The following is a 23,251-nucleotide window of genomic DNA, read 5'->3' on the forward strand; positions in this document are numbered from 1 at the left end:
GAAGAAAAGCAGCAGCCATTCCTCAAAACTATTCTAAAGCCAAAAAACAACTCACAGGCATGTGGGCACAAGATTACAGTGTAGGCCAATAACAGAGCAGCAAAAGCCTAGAAGGAAAGTTTAGAAAAGGGTTTCTTCAGAAAATTAGGATATTCAAAAGTGGCTGTGTACACTGGGAAATTTAGAAAGCCACAAGCATATCCAGGACTGAACTCAGGCTCAGAAAAGACCCAAGAAAACTCTGTTTGCATTTTTTGACTGATCTCTTGATTCAACACAAATGGAAAGTAAACACTGAAACAGAGTTGTAAATAGTTTTGCTAAGCACTGAAGGAGTCCCCAGGCAGGAGTCAATATACAAGCTTTGGGAGAGGCCGGCCTTCCTTCCTTCCTTCCTTCCTTCCCTCCCTCCCTCCCTCCCTCCCTCCCTTCCCTCCCTCCCTCCCTCCCTCCCTTCCTTCCTTCCTTCCTTCCTTCCTTCCTTCCTTCCTCTCTCTTCTTTCTTTTCTCCTTTCTCTCTCTCTCTCCCTCTCTCTCTCTTTCTTTCTCTCTCCCTTCCTTCCTTCCTTCCTTCCTTCTTGTTCTGTCATAAAGATATATGTACACCTATGTTCATCACAGCACTATTCATAACAACAAAGATACAGAATGAACCTAAAATGGCCACACTAATGGTAAACTGATAGCGAAATGTAGTATGTATACACCATGGAATACTATGCAGCCATTAAAGAATGAGGTCTGCTCTTTTAAGCAGCAAATACATGATGGAGTTGGAGGCCATCCTTAGTAAAATCAATGCAGGAACAGAAAGTTCAAATACCACATGTTCTTACTATGAGGGTGGGAAGCTAAAATATTGAGAACAAGGACACAAAGAAGAGAATAAGAGATACCAGGGCCTGTTTTAGTGAGAGATATGGGAGGAGGGAAAAAGTTTGAGAAACTACCTATTGAGATGATGCTTATTACATGGGAAATGAAATAGTCTGTACACCAAACCCCAAGGATATGTAAATTACCTGTATTACAAAGCTGCACATGTACGCCTGAATCTAAAATAAAAGCTTTTTAAAAATGAAGAATACTGGCCCCATGCTGGTGGGTGGCTCACACCTGTAATCCCAGCACTTTTAGGGAGGCTGGCAGGTGGATCACGAGGTCAGGAGATCCAGAATTATCCTGGCTTAACACAGTGAACTCCGCCTCTACTAAAAACAGAAAAATTAGCCTCGGATTGCAGGTGATGGCATGCCAGTCCCAGTTATTTTGAGACTGAGTGCAGTGAGGTGAATGGTGTGAACCCGTGAGGCAGCGGAGAGGCCAGGTGAGCAGAGATCGCCACTGCACTCCAGCCTGGTGATTGGTAGAACGACACTCCATCCTTCAAAAAAAAAAAAAAGAAGAATATTAAGTCATTTCCAGATAAACAAGAGCTAAGAGATTTTATTGTTAGTGGACCTATCCTACAAGAAATGTTAGCAGGAATCTTTTGGGCTGACATGAAAGGACACTACATAACAGCTCTAAACAATACAGAGAAATGAAAATATCCAGGAGAGATAACTATATAGATAATTACAAATGACAGAATTATTATATTTCAAGGTTTAAGTCTTCTTTTTATTTCCCATATGATCTAAAATGTAAATACATAAAATAATAGCTATAAATTTATGTTCATAGGCACCCTATAATAAAGGTGTAATATGTAACAGTAACAACGTAACAGTGGAGGTACAGATTGTATGTAGCAGAGTTTATGCTATTGAAGCTAAGTTGATATCAATTACCTCATGTCTCATTTCTCAATGAAATGGGATCAGAATCAAAACAGTAAAATAAAAAATTAATTAAATGCAAAAGAAGGTACTAATGGAGGAGAAGAAGAACAAGAAAGGTGTAAAACACACAGAAAACAGGAAAATGACAGAAGTAAGCCCTTTCTTACCAGTAATTATTTTTAATATAAATAGATTGAATTCTCCAATCAAAAGGCAGAAAGCAGCAGAATGACTTTTAAAACATGATGCAAATAATTTTTTTGGCTATGAGTCCAAAACAACAAACAACACAGCCCCAAATTATATGAAGAAAAAAGGACCACTAAAGAGAGAAAGAGATAGTTCTACAGTAGTAGTTGGAGACTCCAATACCCTACTTTTAATATGGGTAGAACATCTAGACAGAAGATAAATAATGATATAGAAGACTTGAAAAGCACTGTAAATCAACTACATCTAACAGGCTATATAAATATATTTACACCACAACAGGCAGGGTGCGGTGGCTCAAGCCTGTAATCCCAGCACTTTGGGAGGCCGAGGCAGGCAGATCACTTAAGCCCAGGAGTTCAAGACCAGCCTGGTCAACATGGCAAAATCTTGTCTCTACAAAATGTAAAGAAAAATAAGCCAGGCATGGTGGCACATGCCTGTAGTCCCAGCTACTCAGGAGGCTAAGGTGGGAGGATCATTTGAGCCAAAAGTTCAAGGCTGCAGTGAACTATGATTGCATTACTGCACTCCAGCCTGGGCAACAGAGTGAGATCCTATCTCAATCAATCAATAAATAATTTAAAAAACAAAAATAAATAAAAATATTTACACCACAATGCAGTTAAAGAATAAACATTTTTTCAAGTACTTATGGAACATTTAAGATGGACCACATATCAAACCATACATTCAAGTATTAATAAACTTTAATAGATTGAAATAATACAAAATATCTTCTCTAACCAAATAGAATGAATTTAGAAATCAATAACAGAAGTAAAACTGGAAAATTCATAAATATGTGGCAATTAAACTAAATATCCTTTTCTTTTTTATTTTTTGTTTTGTTTTGTTTTCTGTAATTTTAGATTTTCTGTTATTTTAGATTCAAGGGGCACATGTATAGGTTTGTTACCTGGATATATTGTGTGATGCTAAGTTTTGGAGTATAAATGATCCTGTCATGCAGATAGTGATCTCGTTACCCAATATGTGGCTTTTCAGCCCTTTCACCCTTCCCTCTCTCCCCACTCTAATACCCCCAGTGTCAGTTTGTTCCCATCTTTATGTCCATATGCACCCAATGCTTAGCTCCCACTTACAAGTGAGAACACATGGTATTTGGTTTTTCTGTTTCTGCATTAATGTGCTTAGGATAATGAGCTCCAGCTGCATCCATGTTACTGCAAAGGACATGATTTCATTCTCTTTTTTGGATGCATAGTAGTTCATGGTCTATGTGTACCACGTTTTCTGTATCCAATCCACTGTTGATAGGCACCTAGGTTGATTCTATCTTTGCTATCATGAAAGTGCTATAATGAACATATGAATGCATGTGTCTTTTTGGTAGTACAGTTGGTTTTCCTTTGGGTATATATCCTGTAATGAGACTGCCGGGTCAAATGGTAGTTTAAATTCTTTGAGAAATCTCTAACCTGCTTTCCACAGAGGCTGAACTAATTTACATTACCAGCAACAGCATATAAGTGCTCTCCTTTCTCTGCAGGCTTACCAGCATCTGTTGTTTTTTAACTTCTTAATAATGGCCATTATCTGCAGTGAGCTATGATCATGTCACTGCATTCTAGCCTATGTGACAGAGCCAGACCCCATCTCTAAAAAGAAGAAGAAGAATAGCCATTCTGACAGATGTGAAATGGTATTTTATTGAGGTTTTGATTTGCATTTCTCAGATGATTAGTGACGTGGAGCATTTTTTCATATATTTGTTGGCCGCTTGTATGTCTTCCTTTGAGAAGTGTCTGTTCATGTTCTTTGCTCACTTTTTGATGGGGTTATATGTTTTTGGCTTATTTAAGTTCCTTATACATTCTGAATACTAGACCGTTATTGGATGCACAGTTTGTAAATATTTCCTTCTATCCTATAGGCTATTTATTCTGTTGATAGTTTCTTTTGTTATGGAGGAGCTCTATAGTTTAATCAGGTCCTGTTTGTCAATTTTTGCTTTTGTTGCAATTGCTTTTGAGGACTTAGTCATAAATTATTTCCCAAGTCCAGTGTCCAGAATGGTATTTCCTAGGTTTTCTAGGATTTTTAGAGTTTGTGATCTTATATCTAAATCTTTAGTGTAATTTGAACTTATTTTTTTATACAAGGAAAGGTAGGGATCCAGTATCATTCATCTGCATATGGCTAGCCAGTAATTGCAGCACCATTTACTGAATAGGGAGTCTTTTCCCCACTGTTTATTTTTGTTGACTTTGTCAAAGATCAGTTGGCTGTAGATGTGCAGCTTTCTTTCCGGGTCCTGTATTCCGTTCCATTGGTTTATATGTCTGTTTTTGAATCAGTACCATGCTGTTTTGGTTACTATAGCCTCATAATATAGTTTGAAGTTGGGTTACGTGATGCCTCTGGCTTTGCTCTTTTTGCTTAAGATTTCTTTGGCTATTTGGGTTCTCATTTGGTTCCGTATTAATTTTAGAAGAGTTTTTACAATTCTGTGAAAAATAACATTGGTAGTTTGATAGGAATAACGCTGAATCTGTAGATTACTTTGGGCAGTATAGCCATTTTAATAATGTTTATTCTTCCAATCCATGGGCATGGACTGTTTTTCCATTTGTTTGTGTCATCTACGATTTCTTTCAGCAGTGTTTTGTACTTTTCCTTATAGAGCTCTTTCACCTCTTTGGTTAGATGTATTCCTACATATTTTATTTTTCTGTGGCTATTGAAAATGGGATTGCAGTCTTGATTTGGCTCCCAGTTTGTACATTATTAGTGTATAGAAAATGATATTGATTTCCGTAGATTGACTTTGTATTGTGAAACCTTACTGAAGTTATTTATCAGTTCTGGGAGCCTTTTGGTGGAATCTTTAAGGTTTTCTAGGTACAGAATCATATTGTCAGTGAAGACAGATAATTGGACTTCTTTTCCTATTTGAAAGGCTTTTATTTCTTTCTCTAGTCTGATTTCTCTGAATAGGACTTTCAGTACTATGTTGAATAGGAGTGGTGAGAGTAGGCATCCTGTCTTCTTCTAGTTTTTAAGGAGAATGCTTCCAGCTTTTGCCCATTCAGTATGATGTCAGATGACAACACACTGTTTAAATGACAAATGGGTCAGAGAAGAAATTATGAGGGAAATTTAAAAATAATTAGGACAAATGAAAACAAAAAATACAATATACCAAAACTTATGGGATGCAGTGAAAGCAGTGCCTCAGAGAGAAATTGATAACTCTAAAGGCCTACATTTTCAAAAAGTAGAAGATCTCAAATCAATAACCTAACTTTACATTTGAAGGAGTTAGAGACAGAAAAGCAAGCTAAATGCAAAGCAATCAGAAGGAAGAAAATTAAGATTAGAGTGGAGATAAATGAAATAGAGAAGAGAAAAACAATAAATAGAGTCGATGAAACCAAAAGGTGGTTCTTTGAAAAGATCAATAAAATTTTAAAAACTTTAACTAGGCTAACCATGAAAACACGAAAAATAAAAACTGAAGAAATACTACTGACATTATTAAAGGAGATAAATAAAATATAAGAGAGTACTATTAAAATTGTACACCAACAAATTAGATAACCTAGATAAAGTAAGAAATTATTAGAAATAGACAAATTACAAAAACTGTCTCCAAAAAAAGTAGAAAATCTGAGTGGGAGGCAAAGTACTCTTTAAGAGATTGAATCAATAATCAAAAACCTCACAACAAAGAGAAGCTCAAGACCAAATAGTTTCACTGGTAAATTTTATCAAATATTTAAAGAATTAATGCCACCTCTTCTCAAAATTTTCCAAAAAAATAGATGAGAAAGGAATGCTTTTTAACTCAGTATCAGCCTGCTACTAAACACAGACAAGACACCACAAGAAAACACAGAGCAATATCCTTTAGTAATATTGATGCAAAATTGTTCAACAAAATACTGGAAAATTGAATAAAAAGCATAACATAACCATTATTCACCAGGATCAAGTAGATTTAACCCAAGAATGCAAAGATAGTTTAACATGAGAAAATCAACCTATGTTATACACCACATTAATGGAATGATGGAGGAGAAAACACAATCCTATCAAATGATACCTAAAAAGTATTTGACAAAATTCAACACCCTTTTATAATCAAAAAAGAATACTCAAAAAAAAGTAATAGAAGGAAATTTCTGAACATAACAAAGGATATTTACAAAAAATCCACAGATAATATTACACTTAATGGTTAAAGAAACCTTCCCCGTAAGATCATGAACATGACAAAGATGCCTATTTTCATCACTACTATTTAATGCTATATTGGAAGTTCTAGCCAGAGCAGTTAGGCAATAAAAAGAAATACAGGCATCCAAACTGGAAAAGAAGAAGTAAAACTATCTCTGTTCACAGATGGCATAATGTATGTCTAGAAAATCTCAAAGATTTCAGAAAATAACTACTATAGATAATAAATCAATTTATCACAGTTGCAGGTACAAGATCAACATGCAAAAATCAGCTGTGTTCTGTACATCAGCAATAAATAATCTGAAAAGGAAATTAACAGTTATAATATTATCAAAAAGGATAAAATGTCTAGAAATAAATTTAACCAAGCTAAAGGCTTATACATTAAAAACTACAAACATTCATGAAAGAATAAGGAAGACCTAAATAAATGAAAAAGAACTTCATGTTTATGAACTGGAAAGCTTAAGATGTTGAGATTACAACTACCAAAGTGATACACAGATGTAATACAATCCCTGTAAAATTTCCAATGACTTTTTTTTTTTTTTTTTTTTTTGTGCAGAAGTAGAAAACCTATCCTAAAATTCATATGGAATTTCAAGGGACCCGTAGTGTATTTTCATGCTGCTATCAAGAACTGCCTGAGACTGGGTGATTTATAAAGGAAAGAGGTTTAATTGACTCACAGTTCTGCATGGCTGGGGAGCCCTCAAGAAACTCACAATCATGCCAGAAGGTGAAGCAGAAGCAAACACCATCTTTAGAAGGCAGCAGAAGAGAGAGTGAGTGCCAGCCGGGGAAATGCCAGACACTTATGAAACCATCAGATCTCGTGAGAACTCACTCACTGTCACTAGAACAGCATGAGGGAAACTGCCCCCATGATTCAACTAGCTCCACGTGATTCTTCCTTCAACACTTGGGGACTATGAGGATTACAATTCAAGATGAGATTTTGGTGGGCACACAAATCAAACCATATCAACCGCAAATAGCCAAAACAATTTTGAAGTTGCTTGTGGTGGCTCACAACTGCAATCCCAGCACTTTGGGAGGCAAAAGCAAGAGGATTGCTTGAGTCCAGAAGTTCAAGACCAATCTGAGCAACACAATAAAAGCCCCATCTCCACAAAAAAATAAAAAATTAGCCAGGCACATGCAATCTTAGCTACTCAGGAGGCTGAGGTGGGAGGATAACCTGAGCCCAGGAGGTTGAGGCTGCAGAGAGCCAAGGTCGTGCTACTGCACACTAACCTGGGGATCCTTGAAATTACATATGAATATATTGATCTTGTACTTGCAAATGTGAGACATTTATTTATTAGCTATAGTAACTATTTTGTGAAATCTGTTTTAGTTTTCTGAGGAAATTCCATACTGTTTTCCATAATGGCAATATTAATTTTCATTCTCATAAATAGATAAAATGATTACTTTTCAATTAAAAATAAAGGCCAGGCACAGTGGCTCACGCTTGTAATCCCAGCACTTTGGAAGGCCGAGGCGGGCAGATCAGGAGGTCAGGAAATCTAGACCATCCTAGCTAACACAGTTAAGTCCCGTCTCTACTAAAAATACAAAAAATTAGCCAGGCGTGGTGGCGGGCGCTCAAAAAATAAATAAATAAATAAAGTTAAATAAGTAAAATAAAACAATTGTAATATTTTAAAAGATCACATTTGATCGGAGAACTAAACAAAGTGAAGGAGACAGTCATGCCAGTCTCTAATAGTCTGGGTAGAGATCAGGACAAATATATAAACCCTGCAGCAAAGGCACATTTGAGATAGATAGATATATATAGGTTGTTTTTGTGTTTGTTTTTGTTTTGCGGCAGAGTCTCACTCTGTCGCCCAGGGTGGAGTGCAGTGGCACGATCTCGGCTCATTGCAAGCTCCGCCTCCCAGGTTCACACCATTCTCCTGCCTCAGCCTCCCAAGTAGCTGGGACTACAGGTGCCCGCCACCATGCCCGGCTAATGTTTTGTATTTTTAGTAGAGATGGTGTTTCACCATGTTAGCCAGGATGGTCTCGATCTCCTGACCTCGTGATCTGCCCACCTCGGCCTCCCAAAGTGCTGGGATTACAGGCATGAGCCACTGCACTCGGCCGATATTTATATTTTTTAAAAAATAGAAGCCTATAGTAGCAGCAGCAGCGTGAAGCGGGCTGAGTCTAGGAGCTCACGTCAGAGAAGTGCCCCAGGCTGATTGTAGAGGGCCATATAGGTTATGGCCGGGACACTAATCCGTAGGGGGAAGAGAAGACTTTTCAATCAGTCACGGTTCTCCAGAGAAACAGAACCAATAGGAAATATATGGAGATATAAAAAAGAAGATTTACACAAGAATTGCCTCACATGATTGTGGAAGCCGAGAAGTCCCATGATGTGCCCTCTGCAAGCTGAAGACCCAGGAAAGCCTGTGGTACAGTCTGAAGGCCTGAGAGCTGGCCGGCTGATGGTGCAGATTCCAGTTTTGAAGTCCTGAGAGCCAAGAGAGCCATGGGCAAAAGATGGATGTCTCAGCTCAGCATTCAGGCAGAGTGCAAATTCCTCCTCCCTCTGATTTTTTGTTCTATGCAAGCCCTCAGTGGATAGGATAGCACCCACCCACACTGGGGATGGCCATCTGCTGTCCTCAGGCCACCGATTCATGCTTATTTCTTCCAGAAACGCCCTCACAGACACACTCAGAAATCATGTCTAATCACATAACTGGGCATCCTGCAATCTAATTAATTTAAAATTAACCATCATACCATCAACGGATGGTGTTGAGCAGATGATTGAGATGATATAACATCTATTTAGAGGATCACACGACTGCTTGAGGAGCGGGTAAAAAGAGGCAGGAAGACCATTTAATTAGCTTTGGCTTTAGGTGAAAGGCAGTGAAGCCAGATGACTGCTGATAGCAGTGAGGTGGTGAACAGATCAGATTTAAAGTATATTTAAAGATAGAATGAAGTGGATTTGCTGATAGACGTAGGGTTTGAGGTAAAGAGAGGAGATTAGAATGACTTTAACATTACAGGCCACCTGATAGAATAAAAGTAACACAGCCTGAAATGGAGAAATTTACAGGAGGAGCAAATTTGGTAAAATATATGAATCAAAAGCTTGATTTTATAAATACTGAGCTCGGGATGCTGTGTTGTGCAGAGAGTTATATGAAATCGAAGTTCAAAGTCATAGTGAAAACATAAATGTGGAGGGTCCAGTGTTTAAAGCCACGGTGCTGGACATGCTCACCTCGAAGGGGAGTGTAAGGAAAGGGCTGCATGCTGAACTGTGAGGCACTGCAGCATAAAGACTGAGAAGAGGAAAGACAGAGGGAAAGGAAAGACAGAGGGAAAGGAAAACAAGAGACATGCAATGAGTTAGGAGGATACCAAGGAAAGGTCTGTGTTATGGGATGCACTGTGTTCCCCGAAATGTGTATGTTGATGCCCTAACCCCTCATGTGACTAAATTTGCAGGTAGGGCCCCTCAAGAAGGAATTAACGTTAAGTGAAGTCTTAAGGACAGGGCCCTGATGAAGTGACACTTGTGTTCTTATAAGGAGAGGAAGAGACAGCAGGATATCTGTGTGCAGAGAAAAAGCCAGTGAGGATGCGGGGAGAGATGACATCTACACGCCAAGGAGAGAGGCCTCAGGAGAAACCAGACCTGCTGGCACCATGATCTTGGACTTCCATACTCCAGGACTGTGAGAAAACACATTTCTGTTTTTAAAGCCACCTGGCCTGTGGCATTTTGTTATGATAGCCGTAGCCAACTAATACAAGCGATAACACAAAGTGCAATTAAGGAAAATATTTCAAAAAGGAGGAGTTGACCCGTTTCAGATATTACTGATTGGGCAAGCAAAACAAACACTGAAGCATACCCACGGGCTGGGGCACCCATGGCGGTCGACGGTTACCTGGGAGACAGCCTTTCAGTGGTGTGTGGTGCTCCAGACTGACCCGGGTAGGTTCAAGAGAGGAAGGGAGGAAAGCACACAGATAGAAGGAGAAATAACAACACTTCTAGGAGCCTTGCTCCTGAAGGGAGCAGGAAAATAAGGAGATAGCAAGAGAGAGGGAGAGAGATGTCAGATCAGAGGAAGTTATTTCTTCGTGTTACAGAATTTATTAAATGTCAGTATGTTTGTGTGAAAAGTACAAAAGAAAATGACAAACTGATGATTAGGAGAGATAGGGGACAATCGCAGGAATCTGCCACTGCCTGGGAGAGAAGGGAAGTGATCAAGGGCACAGGTGGTTGTGGAAAGGGGCCAGGATGGTTTTTATTCAATGCAGCAAGAGTGAAGAGAGAGCCGATGGCCTGGGAGTGCAAATGTCTATTACTACCGGTACTTCAGTACATAGATACGCTGTAAAAAGGATACAACGTACTTTTAAGAGAAATGTATGCTCTTGGGTGTTTTCACCATTTTGGAGCTTTCTTTTGGAAACCAGGATGTATCATCCCTTACACAGGGTCTATAAATTCAGAGTAACATAAATTGAGGCAAAGGAAAATCATAAGAAGTCTCTAAGGAGACTTCATGGCCCAATTAGTAAAGTCCACACCTTAGAGCCAAGAAATATCTGGGATGTGCCTATCAGAGAGCTTTTATAAGCCAAATTTTCCTGGCATCCACCCCAGAAATTTCTCTCCCGATTTCTGGCCAGTATCAAAATACCAACACATGACAAGAAGTTGGACCAAGGGGGAAATGAAGGTGAAGAGAACTTCTCAGAGAAGGTGAGTGATGGTAATTGTGCTGCTGAAGCTTCACCTGTGTGTTCTAGGAGTTCCCCAAAATGAGGCAGAAAAAAACTAAACCGTTCCACTGAGCACTGTGCAAGCCTTTTGGAAAATACAGCAGGTTCTATATTTGCATAATGTAGAAAAATGTGAGTCATCATTTTACAACGCAGAAGTTAAAATTTCCCCAAATCACATAGAGACGGTAATGTATGAGGGGCAGTATTATGGACTGTCTAGGAGCATGAACTTTGTAGCCAGAGCCACTGTGTCAAGGAAAAGATCTACCACTGCATTTTTCTGTAAGACTGACAAAGTTAGCTGACTTCTCTGTGCATCAGTGTCCTCCGCTGTAAAATAAGGATCATGATAGTGCTTCATGGGGTTTATTAAATCAGCAAGTAAATGAAGAACACTTACAACAGTGTCTCCATAATACTGACTTTATTTTTAATATTTATTATTAGAATTTATAGTTAGACACAGAGAAGGGACTCAACAGTATTAGCGTCTTTCTTTTTATTTTTTTCCTATGTTTTAATATCAAGAAGAGCACTGTAAACTATTGAATATTTGATTCTTAGATGGTATGATGTCTTGGGCTTCATATAATGTTTCCTTTTATGGTATTAATTTCTAAAGTCACATAAAGTATAGATATTTTCATGCATCATTCTTCTTTTTGCAACTCAAAATTAGGGTGTCTAAATATATGTTACTCTTACAGTACAACTACTATAATTACTCTTATTGCTCCTATTACTACCACCACCAATCGTAACTAATGATAATAAACTTTTACCTTTCTGTGGTAGGCTGAATAACGGCCACCCAAAAATATCAGGTCGTACTTCCTGGAATCTGTAAATTTTATCTGACAAGAAAAAGGAATCTTCAGGGATGTGATTAAATTAAGGATCTTGAAACATCTTGAAATAAGGGGATTATTCAGAGCAGGCCCTTAATCCAACCACAACTATCCATGTAAGCAAGAGACTCCACAGGCACTGAATAGAAAGCAATTCTTAGCGAGAGATAGAGGTAGAGATTGGAGTGATATGGCCTCAAGGCAAGAAACACCAAATAATGCCAGCACGCCCTGGATGCTAAAAGAGGCAAGGAGAAGTTTCTCTCCCAGAGCCTCTGGAGGGCAGGCAGTCCTGCCTACACCTTCATTTCAGGTTTCTGGTCTCTAGAATTATGAGAGAATCCATTGCTTTTAGTTTAAGACATCAAGGCTTTGGTGATTTTTTTTACAGCAGCCCTGGGAAATTAATATAGCTTCTTTGCAACCTCACACTATATTTTAAATGTATTATTTTGTTTAATCATTACATTAATTATATGAGCTATGATTATCCTCTTTTATAGATATGGAAACTAATATCATATAGCTAATGAAAGTCAGAACTCGAGCTTTCACCCAGGTAGAAGATTCTAAAAGCTATCATTATGTTTATACTTATGCTGTTATAGTGATTTCATGTGTTTTTACTAAAATGTTTTACTAAAATGTTTTACTATGCTTAAAAACTATATCAAAAATCACATTTAAACAACATAATAAAAAATTACAAAGGGGTAGAAATTCCAAATTTGATTTAGTGCTCATACATTTCCTACTTACATACTTTCCCTTTTCTTCTACTAACAGGACACATAAGTGAAGAACAATGAATAAGAGGATGAAACAATTAATATGGATGCAAACATTTCATCATTAACTTTTAAGGGATTTTTAAAGAAAAACTAGTAAAATTTCCATGTCAAACAGCATGCTTTAAGAAAAGAGAAACCTCTTTGGCTGGTAACTGTGTCTTCAGCCCTTCAGACAAGACACGCTCAAGGGAAAAAACAGCAGTAGTTGCAGTACCAACATAGATCCCAGCCTTGGTTTAATTGTCATTTTCTCATGAATCTGAAAACAGCCTTTTGAGCTTGAAAGAGGAAAGTCGGCAAATAACACACCTGTTATGAGATGAAACTTTCCCGTTAAACATACTGTGTTTTTTAACCTCTAATTATAACAATTTTCCTTTTGAATCTTGCCTATAGCTGCATCTTTTATTCTTTTGGAAACTGGGTAAACGTTTATTACTAGAAGACATAATCTCTTAGCTTTGTAGCGGAAGAAACTGTGATCCAAGGAGTAAAACAATTTACTCAAGGTCAAATATTTAGTCATTGTAAAGCACCTACCACAACACTTCACATATAACATGTTTACAATAAAGAGAAAATCCTTTTATAATTTTTAATTTTATATTTCTAGTTGGGGGGGAGTCTGCAATATATTTTAGTATTGCAAATTGTGCATACATTAATGCTATTTCTTTTAAATTATGTATTTATGTTACTTTTTATTTTTGATTAAACATTTTATTGACTTTAGAAAAATTCTCATTATTGATCTGTTTCACAGATGACACATTCTTTGGACAATGAAAATCCAGGCCAGGGGAAGGTCCCATGCCCACGGAGCCTCCCTCATTGCTAGCACAGCAGTCTGTGATCTAAAGGCAAGGCAGCAGCAAGGCTGGGGGAGGGTCGCCTGCCATTGCTGAGGCTTAAGTAGGTAAACAAAGCGCTGGGAAGCTCGAACTGGGTGGAGCTCACAGCAGCTCAAGGAGGCCTGCCTGTCTCTGTAGACTCCACCTCTGGGGACAGGGCACAGCTACACAACAACAACAACAACAACAACAACAAAAAGCAGCAGAAACTTCTGCAGATGCAAACGACTCTGTCTGACAGCTTCAAAGAGAGCAGTGGATCTCCCAACATGGAGGTTGAGATCTGAAAACAGACAGACTGCCTGCTCAAGTGGGTCCCTGACCCCTGAGTAGCCTAACTGGGAGACATCCCCCACTAGGGGCAGACCGACACCCCACACCTCACACGGTGGAGTACACCCCTGAGAAGAAGCTTCCAAAGCAAGAATCAGACAGGTACACTCGCTGTTCAGCAATATTCTATCTTCTGCAGCCTCTGCTGCTGATACCCAAGCATACAGGGTCTGGAGTGGACCTCAAGCAATCTCCAACAGACCTACAGCTGAGGGTCCTGACTGTTAGAAGGAAAACTAACAAACAGGAAGGACACTCACACCAAAACCCCATCAGTACGTCACTATCATCAAAGACTAGAGGCAGATAAAACCACAAAGATGGGGAAAAAGCAGGGCAGAAAAATGGAAATTCAAAAAATAAGAGCACATCTACCCCTCCAAAGGAATGCAGCTCATCGCCAGCAATGGATCAAAGCTGGATGGAGAATGACTTTGACAAGATGAGAGAAGAAGGCTTCAGTCCATCAAACTTCTCAGAGCTAAAGGAGGAATTACGTACCCAGCGCAAAGAAACTAAAAATCTTGAAAAAAGAGTGGAAGAATTGACAGCTAGAGTAATTAATGCAGAGAAGGCCATAAACAAACTGACAGAGATGAAAACCATGACACGAGAAATACGTGACAAATGCATAAGCTTCAGTAACCGACCCGATCAACTGGAAGAAAGAGTATCAGTGATTGAGGATCAAATGAATGAAATGAAGCGAGAAGAGAAATCTAAAGAAAAAAGAAGAAAAATAAATGAACAAAGCCTTCAAGAAATATGGGATTATGCAAAAAGACCAAATCTACATCTGATTGGTGTATCTGAAAGTGACAGGGAGAATGGAACCAAGTTGGAAAACACTCTTCAGGATATCATCCAGGAGAACTTCCCCAACCTAGTAGGGCAGGCCAACATTCAAATTCAGGAAATACAGAGAACACCACAATGATACTCCTCGAGAAGAGCAACTCCAAGACACATAATTGCCAGATTCACCACAGTTGAAATGACGGAAAAAATCTTAAGGGCAGCCAGAGAGAAAGGTTGGGTTACCCACAAAGGGAAGCCCATCAGACTAACAGCAGATCTCTCAGAAAGAAACTCTACAAGCCAGAAGAGAGTGGGGGCCAATATTCAACATTCTTAAAGAAAAGAATTTTAAACCCAGAATTTCATATCCAGCCAAACTAAGTTTCATAAGTGAAGGAGAAATAAAATCCTTTACAGATAAGCAAATGCTTAAAGATTTTGTCACCACCAGGCCTGCCTTATGAGAGACCCTGAAGGAAGCACTCAACATGGAAAGGAACAACCAGTACCAGCCATTGCAAAAACATGCCAAAATGTAAAGACCATTGATACTAGGAAGACTGCATCAACTAACGAGCAACACAACCAGTTAATATCATAATGGCACGATCAAGTTCACACATAACAATATTAACATTAAACGTAAATGGACTAAATGGTCCAATTAAAAGACACAGACTGGCAAACTGGATAAAGAGTCAAGACCTATCAGTTTGCTGTATTTAGGAGACCCATCTCACATGCAGAGACATACATAGGCTCAAAATAAAGGGATGGAGGAAGATCTACCAAGCAAATGGAAAACAAAAAAAAGCAGGAGTTGCAATACTAGTCTCTGATAAAACAGACTTTAAACCATCAAAGATCAAAAGAGACAAAGAAGGCCATTACATAATGGTAAAGAGATCAATTCAACAGGAAGAGCTAACTATCCTAAATATATATGCACCCAATACAGGAGCACCCAGATTCATAAAGCAAGTCCTTAAAGACTTACAAAGAGACTTAGACTCCCATACAATAATAATGGGAGACTTCAACACCCCACTGTCAACATTAGACAGATCAACGAGACAGAAAATTAACAAGGATATCCAGGAATTGAACTCATCTCTGCAGCAAACAGACCTAATAGACATCTATAGAACTCTCCACCCCAAATCAGCAGAATATACATTCTTCTCAGCACCACATCACACTTAGTCCAAAATTGACCACATAATTGGAAGTAAAGCACTCCTCAGCAAATGTACAAGAACAGAAATTATAACAAACTGTCTCTCAGACCACAGTGCAATCAAACTAGAACTCAGGACTAAGAAACTCAATCAAAACTGCTCAACTACATGGAAACTGAATAACCTGCTCCTGAATGACTACTGGGTACATAATGAAATGAAGGCAGAAATAAAGATGTTCTTTGAAACCAATGAGAACAAAGATACAACATGCCAGAATCTCTGGGACACATTTAAAGCAGTGTGTAGAGGGAAATGTATAGCACTAAATGCCCACAAGAGAAAGCTGGAAAGATCTAAAATTGACACTGTAACATCACAATTAAAGGAACTAGAGAAACAGGAGCAAACACATTCAAAAGCTAGCAGAAGGCAAGAAATAACTAAGATCAGAGCAGAACTGAAGGAGATAGAGACACAAAAAACCCTCCAAAAAAATCAATGAATCCAGGAGCTGGTTTTTTGAAAAGATCAACAAGATTGATAGACCACTAGCAAGATGAATAAAGAAGAAGAGAGAGAAGAATCAAATAGATGCAATAAAAAATGATAAAGGGGATATCATCACCGATCCCACAGAAATACAAACTACCATCAGAGAATACTATGAACAACTCTACGCAAATAAACTAGAAAATCTAGAAGAAATGGATAATTTCCTGGACACTTACACTCTCCCAAGACTAATCCAGAAAGAAGCTGAATCCCTGTATAGACCAATAGCAGGCTCTGAAATTGAGGCAATAATTAATAGCCTACCAACCAAAAAAAGTCCAGGACCAGATGGATTCACAGTTAAATTCTACCAGAGGTACAAGGAAGAGCTGGTACCATTTCTTCTGAAACTATTCCAATCAACAGAAAAAGAAGGAATCCTCCCTAACTCATTTTATGAGGCCAACATCATCCTGATACCAAAGCCTGGCAAAGACACAACAAAAAAAGAGAATTTTAGACCAATATTCCTGATGATCATCGATGCAAAAATCCTCAATAAAATACTGGCAAACTGGATCCAGCAGCACTTCAAAAATCTTATCCACCATGATCAAGTGGGCTTCATCCCTGGGATGCAAGGCTGGTTCAATGTATGCAAATCAATAAACGTAATCCAGCATATAAACAGAACCAAAGACAAAAACCACATGATTATCTCAATAGATGCCGAAAAGGCCTTTGACAAAATTCAACAGTCCTTCATGCTAAAAACTCTCAATAAATTCAGTATTGATGGAATGTATCTCAAAATAATAAGAGCTATTTATGACAAACCCACAGCCAATATCATACTGAATGGGCAAAAACTGGAAAAATTCCCTTTGAAAACTGGCACAAGACAGGGATGCCCTCTCTTACCACTCCTATTCAACATAGTGTTGGAAGTTCTGGCCAGGGCAATCAGGCAAGAGAAAGAAATCAAGGATATTCAGTTAGGAAAAGAAGAAGTCAAATTGTCCCTGTTTGCAGATGACATGATTGTATATTTAGAAAACCCCATTGTCTCAGCCCAAAATCTCCTTAAGCTGATAAGCAACTTCAGCAAAGTCTCAGGACACAAAATTAATGTGCAAAAATCACAAGCATTCTTATACACCAGTAACAGACAAACAGAGAGCCAAATCATGAATGAACTTCCATTCACAATTGCTTCAAAGAGAATAAAATACCTAGGAATCCAACTTACAAGGGATGTAAAGGACCTCTTCAAGGAGAACTACAAACCACTGCTCAGTGAAATAAAAGAGGACACAAACAAATGGAAGAACATACCATGCTCATGGATAGGAAGAATCAATATCGTGAAAATGGCCATACTGCCCAAGGTAATTTATAGATTCAATGCCATCCCCATCAAGCTACCAATGAGTTTCTTCACAGAATTGGAAAAAACTGCTTTAAAGTTCATATGGAACCAAAAAAGAGCCCGCATCTCCAAGACAATCCTAAGTCAAAAGAACAAAGCTGGAGGCATCACGCTACCTGACTTCAAACTATACTACAAGGCTACAGTAACCAAAACAGCATGGTACTGGTACCAAAACAGAGATATAGACCAATGGAACAGAACAGAGTCCTCAGAAATAATACCACACATCTACAACCATCTGATCTTTGACAAACCTGACAAAAACAAGAAATGGGGAAAGGATTCCCTATTTATTAAATGGTGCTGGGAAAATTGGCAAGCCATAAGTAGAAAGCTGAAACTGGATCCTTTCCTTACTCCTTATACGAAAATTAATTCAAGATGGATTAGAGACTTAAATGTTAGACCTAATACCATAAAAACCCTAGAAGAAAACCTAGGTAATACCATTCAGGACATAGGCATGGGCAAGGACTTCATGTCTAAAACACCAAAAGCAATGGCAACAAAAGCCAAAATTCACAAATGGGATCTCATTAAACTAAAGAGCTTCTGCACAGCAAAAGAAACTACTATCAGAGTGAACAGGCAACCTACAGAATGGGAGAAAATTTTTGTAATCTACTCATCTGACAAAGGGCTAATATCCAGAACCTACAAAGAACTCAAACAAATTTACAAGAAAAAACAAACAACCCCATCAAAAAGTGGGCAAAGGATATGAACAGATACTTCTCAAAAGAAGACATTCATACAGCCAACAGACACATGAAAAAATGCTCATCATCACTGGCCATCAGAGAAATGCAAATCAAAACCACAATGAGATACCATCTCACACCAGTTAGAATGGCAATCATTAAAAAGTCAGGAAACAACAGCTGTTGGGGAGGATGTGGAGAAATAGGAACACTTTTACACTGTTGGTGGGATTGTAAACTAGTTCAACCATTATGGAAAACAGTATGGCAATTCCTCAAGGATCTAGAACTAGAAGTATCATGTGACCCAGCCATCCCATTACTGGGTATATACCCAAAGGATTATAAATCATGCTGCTATAAAGACACATGCACATGTATGTTTATTGTGGCATTATTCACAATAGCAAAGACTTGGACTCAACCCAAATGTCCATCAGTGACAGACTGGATCAAGAAAATGTGGCACATATACACCATAGAATACTATGCAGCCATAAAAAAGGATGAGTTCGTGTCCTTTGTAGGGACATGGATGCAGCTGGAAACCATCATTCTCAGCAAACTATCGCAAGAACAGAAAACCAAACACTGCATGTTCTCACTCATAGGTGGGAACTGAACAATGAGATCACTTGGACTCGGGAAGGGGAACATCACACACCGGGGCCTATCATGGGGAGAGGGGAGGGGGGAAGGATTGCATTGGGAGTTTTACCTGATTTAAATGACGAGTTGATGGGTACTGAAGATTTGATGGGTGCAGCACACCAACATGGCAGAAGTATACATATGTAACAAACCTGCACGTTATGCACATGTACCCTAGAACTTAAAGTATAATAGTAATTAAAAAAAAAAAAGAAAGAAAATCCAGGCCAGGCATGATGGTTCATGCCTGTAATCTCAGCACTTTGGGAGGCCGAGGCAGGTGGATCACCTGAGGTCAGGAGTTTGAGACCAGCCTGGCCAATATAGTAAAACCTCATCTCTACTAAAAATACAAATAATTGGCTAGGCATGGTAGTGCATGCCTGTAATCCCAGCTAGTTGGGAGGCTGAGGCAGGAGAATTGCTTAAACTCCTGAGGCAGAGGTTGTAGTGAGCTGAGATCCACTACTGTACTCCAGCCTCAACAATAGAGACTTTGTCTCAAAAATAAAAAAAATCCAGTTATTCACCTTTGAATTGATTCCATAGGAGTTCTATATCTTAAATGCTCCTTTATTGTATAGAGCAAAATAATGACAAAGTCAAGAGATTAAGAGTAATACTCAAAATTTAACAATGTACAGGCATAGATAAAAATAAATAAATAAATAAGTCTTCCAGTAGATTTTAAAGTCAACGATTTACTAATTGGAAGTTTACTCTGATCTGCCCTGATTCTTCTCATTCACCCTATAGCCACCCATACTGTTTCTGCCATGATCGACAATAAATTTTGAAAAATAGACAAGACCATTTAACTTGGTTTTATTCTCCTGATGTTGTGATTTTGTTTTGTAGGATAATAAGAGAAATTTATTAGGAGGAGATCAGCCAGAGTCCTTTTTATATTGCCTTACCATGACCATCTTCCAATAAGCTAGCACTGTATTCAGTGCTCAGGCCCTATTGCTTGTGGAAATTGCCCTAAGGGAACTACATCTAGGATCAGATCGGGTCAATAGGCAGAAGAATTGGTCTCAATGTTGGTGAAGCTCAGTGCAATTTATGCTGCAGTGCCAAATTTGTGGAGATAAATTAGTCTATTAGCCACTAGTGATAAGGTTGATTGTTGAACAGCAAAAGTGAAAATAAAGCATTTACTTTTGAATTCGGTAAGAGCAAAGACAAAATGACCTAACTCTTATCAGCGGTTTTGTCACAAATCGATCACTAGCTCATCATATGCCACTATCTTCTCAATACAAGCTTTACACAAAAAACTACCACTAATATCACGTGCTGTCCCCTGAGACTATATACAGACTGGAAAAGAAAACTTTTTATTTCCAAAAGACATGATTGTGTACTTACAAAAATCCAAAGGATATAAGCAAATGAGTAGAATTAGTGAGGTTTAATTTAGTAAGGTCACTGGAGACAATATCAATATACAAAACTCAATTGCATTTTATCTACTAGCATGAAATAAATAGAACATATAATTTAACGCCATTTAACAATAATATTAATACATACATTAACTAACTATATGTGATACTTATTTAAACATTCTACATACTGCATCTATATCTATATATCTTACCTAGGAATAAAGCGTAGCATATATATTTGGAAGAGATTCAGCCAAATTAGAATAAACAGACATAGATGAGTGTAGGGAGAGAGAGAAACGTGAATGTGGCAAAATGTTAACTGGTGAATTTAGGTAAAAGATACACAGCAATTATCATGTCCTTCTTTTGAGATTTGGGTAGCTTTGAAATTTTCAAAATAAAACGTCAGAAGAAACGTTAGTAAACTTAAGGTTTAAGGAGTTAAATAACTTGCTACACTTCACAAAACAATTGGAAGGACCAGAAATACCCCCCAGCTCCTCCCATTTGACATTCTTCTCAAGGTTCTTTTCACCTTGCTTTTCAATTAGGCCTTCCTTCCAGAATGCAGATGAGTGAGGAGTGTCAGTCCTAGAATCAGATCTTCGTATTTCTGTTGTTGCTATTTAAATAGTGGCATGCATTTATTTTATTTTTGTGGTATAGTCTAACCTTTTGTCCTTGGCATTTATTAGCTATTGCTGTTCCTCCAGGGCTCAATCATCTTTTTTATAAGCATAATTGTGTTGTCCACAGTTGAATTTGAGCCTGTTTCCCAAATGTATTACTCTTATCAGTTTCATTCAGAAACTGGAAGGCGGAGGCACCCTGGCAAGTCACAGAGCTCTGCCAGGCACCACTTCGCTGTGCTGCAGCGGGTGAAATTCAGGGTCTGATAACATATACTTGATATTACCCTCTAGTACTTACACTCCAGCAATACATAACATTTCCAGATTTTTTATTAAGTAAACCTCTTAGCAAGCTCTGCTTAATACAAAAATGCCAACTCTTTTTGAGAAAACCCTCTCTTTTACAATATAGAAGCAATGTGGTTGGCATTTTTTTAAATTGTAAGAAAACAATGGCGTTTCTATGCAATTTACTATAAAGGCAACCCAAGGAAATAGAATCACCAGATGCTTGATTTCGGTTTGTGATGCTATGTTGGTATAAGAGCCATATGGTCAAAATTTTTAATATTCTTCATGAAAATTTTAACTTTATTTTTAAAAAATGTGTCCTTATTTCTTTTGCTTTTACAATAAATTAGTAAAGACCTTTGGGTCTTCACTTAACTAGTCTAACAGAAATTCCTCTGAAGTCTCAGGAGTCGTGTCTCATTGCTTAACTCATTTTCTAGACAGAAATCTCTCTCTCTTTCTCTCTCTGACTCTCTCTCACACACACACACAAACACACACACACACACCAACCACATGTACACACAACTTACTGTTTAAATGATCTACCATCTGTATTCCAGGGAAGTACTCTTCTGAATGCTATCATGAGAAACCATATAGCACAGTAGTTAACAGTTCAAACTGTGTGGAACCCTGACTCTGATCCTTTCTATCTGCCTCCATTTGGGTAAATTACGTTACAGCCAGGAACCTGAATTTCCTCATCTGTAAAATGAACATAGTAACACTTACCACAAAGCATGAGAGAAAGGAATATAGATAATGTATATAAAGCAACTGGTATAAAATGAGGCTTACAATTAACAGCATAATTACTATTTTATTATGGTTTTCTAATAAAAAATATTTAGAAACAAATTAATATTATCCATGGTTTCTGCCAAGTGAAGAAGTGGTTATTCATCAATAATTAATGTTCATCAATAATTGTGTACTGTAACTCCAAAACGTGGCCAAACCCCAATAGATTTTATCAGTTTGTCACACTCCTCGAATTTTTTAAATGGCAACTATCTCTAATGAAAATATTTGAAAACATTTTATCATATTCACCATTTAATCAATGAATAAAATATTTGGTTATCTATCATATACATGTTTCAGTAGACAGTGGTGAAAGGCTTCATTGATGGTGCTACTCAACTATTGGACACCCCAGAAATACTCATTAGAAGATACTCAATAGGCTGGGCATGGTGTCTCATGCCTGTAATTTCAACACTTAGGGAGGCCAAGGCGAGTGGATCACCAGGTCAGGAGATTGAGACCATCCTGGCCAACATGGCAAAACCCCGTCTCTATTAAAAATACAAAAATTAGCCGGGTGTGGTGGCAGGCATCTATAATCCCAGCAACTTAGAAGGCTGAGGCAGAAGAATTGCTTGAACCTGGGAGGCGGAGGTTGCAGTGAGCCAAGATCGAGCCACTGCACTCCAGCCTGGGCAACAGAGCAAGGCTCTGTTTCAAAGAAAAAAACAATAATAATCAAATGCAGATCTTTGGGCCCGTCCTGAGAAGTCCTAAATTAGGATCCCTGGGGAAGAGGGCTGGGAATTTGCATGTCCACGGCACTCCAAGAAATGTTTTTGTAATTGCACTTTGATAATCATTGCTTTATTTTAAAACAAAGAATAAACCCTGCAGTCCTTACTTTCTTATGTTCTTACATCATCCCAAACAGAGACACTGTGATAAAAATATGTGTGTTCCGGCATCAGTTACTGGAAAGAAACCAGATGGGAGAAACACAAGTGTAAAGTTATGATCTCAACTCTAAAGTTAGAAGGGCTAGCTTGACCTGAATATGGTGAGTTCCGCCAAGTTGATAAATTTGCTAACTCTATCATGAGAATATTATGACAAGAAGACAAACA

The 23,251-nt window shown here is 38.2% G+C and overlaps 1 protein-coding gene across 4 annotated transcripts in view; it reads right to left on the minus strand.

Moving 5' to 3' along the window:
• The window catches only part of PXDNL (peroxidasin like), a 508,249-nt gene that overhangs the window by 321,726 nt on the left and 163,272 nt on the right, over window positions 1–23,251 (minus strand). For 2 of the 4 annotated variants that reach the window (XM_031669552.1, XM_031669553.1), the window contains one exon: window positions 21,908–22,082. The exons of the other annotated variants lie outside the window; for them this stretch is intronic. In XM_031669552.1, the coding sequence (XP_031525412.1) occupies window positions 21,908–21,963 (56 nt within the window). In that variant the 5' untranslated portion in view covers window positions 21,964–22,082. The remainder of the gene's footprint in view (window positions 1–21,907; window positions 22,083–23,251) is intronic. 4 annotated transcript variants of the gene reach the window in all.

Source organism: Papio anubis, chromosome 8, assembly GCF_008728515.1.
Source record: "Papio anubis isolate 15944 chromosome 8, Panubis1.0, whole genome shotgun sequence".
NCBI classification, from domain to species: domain Eukaryota; kingdom Metazoa; phylum Chordata; class Mammalia; order Primates; family Cercopithecidae; genus Papio; species Papio anubis.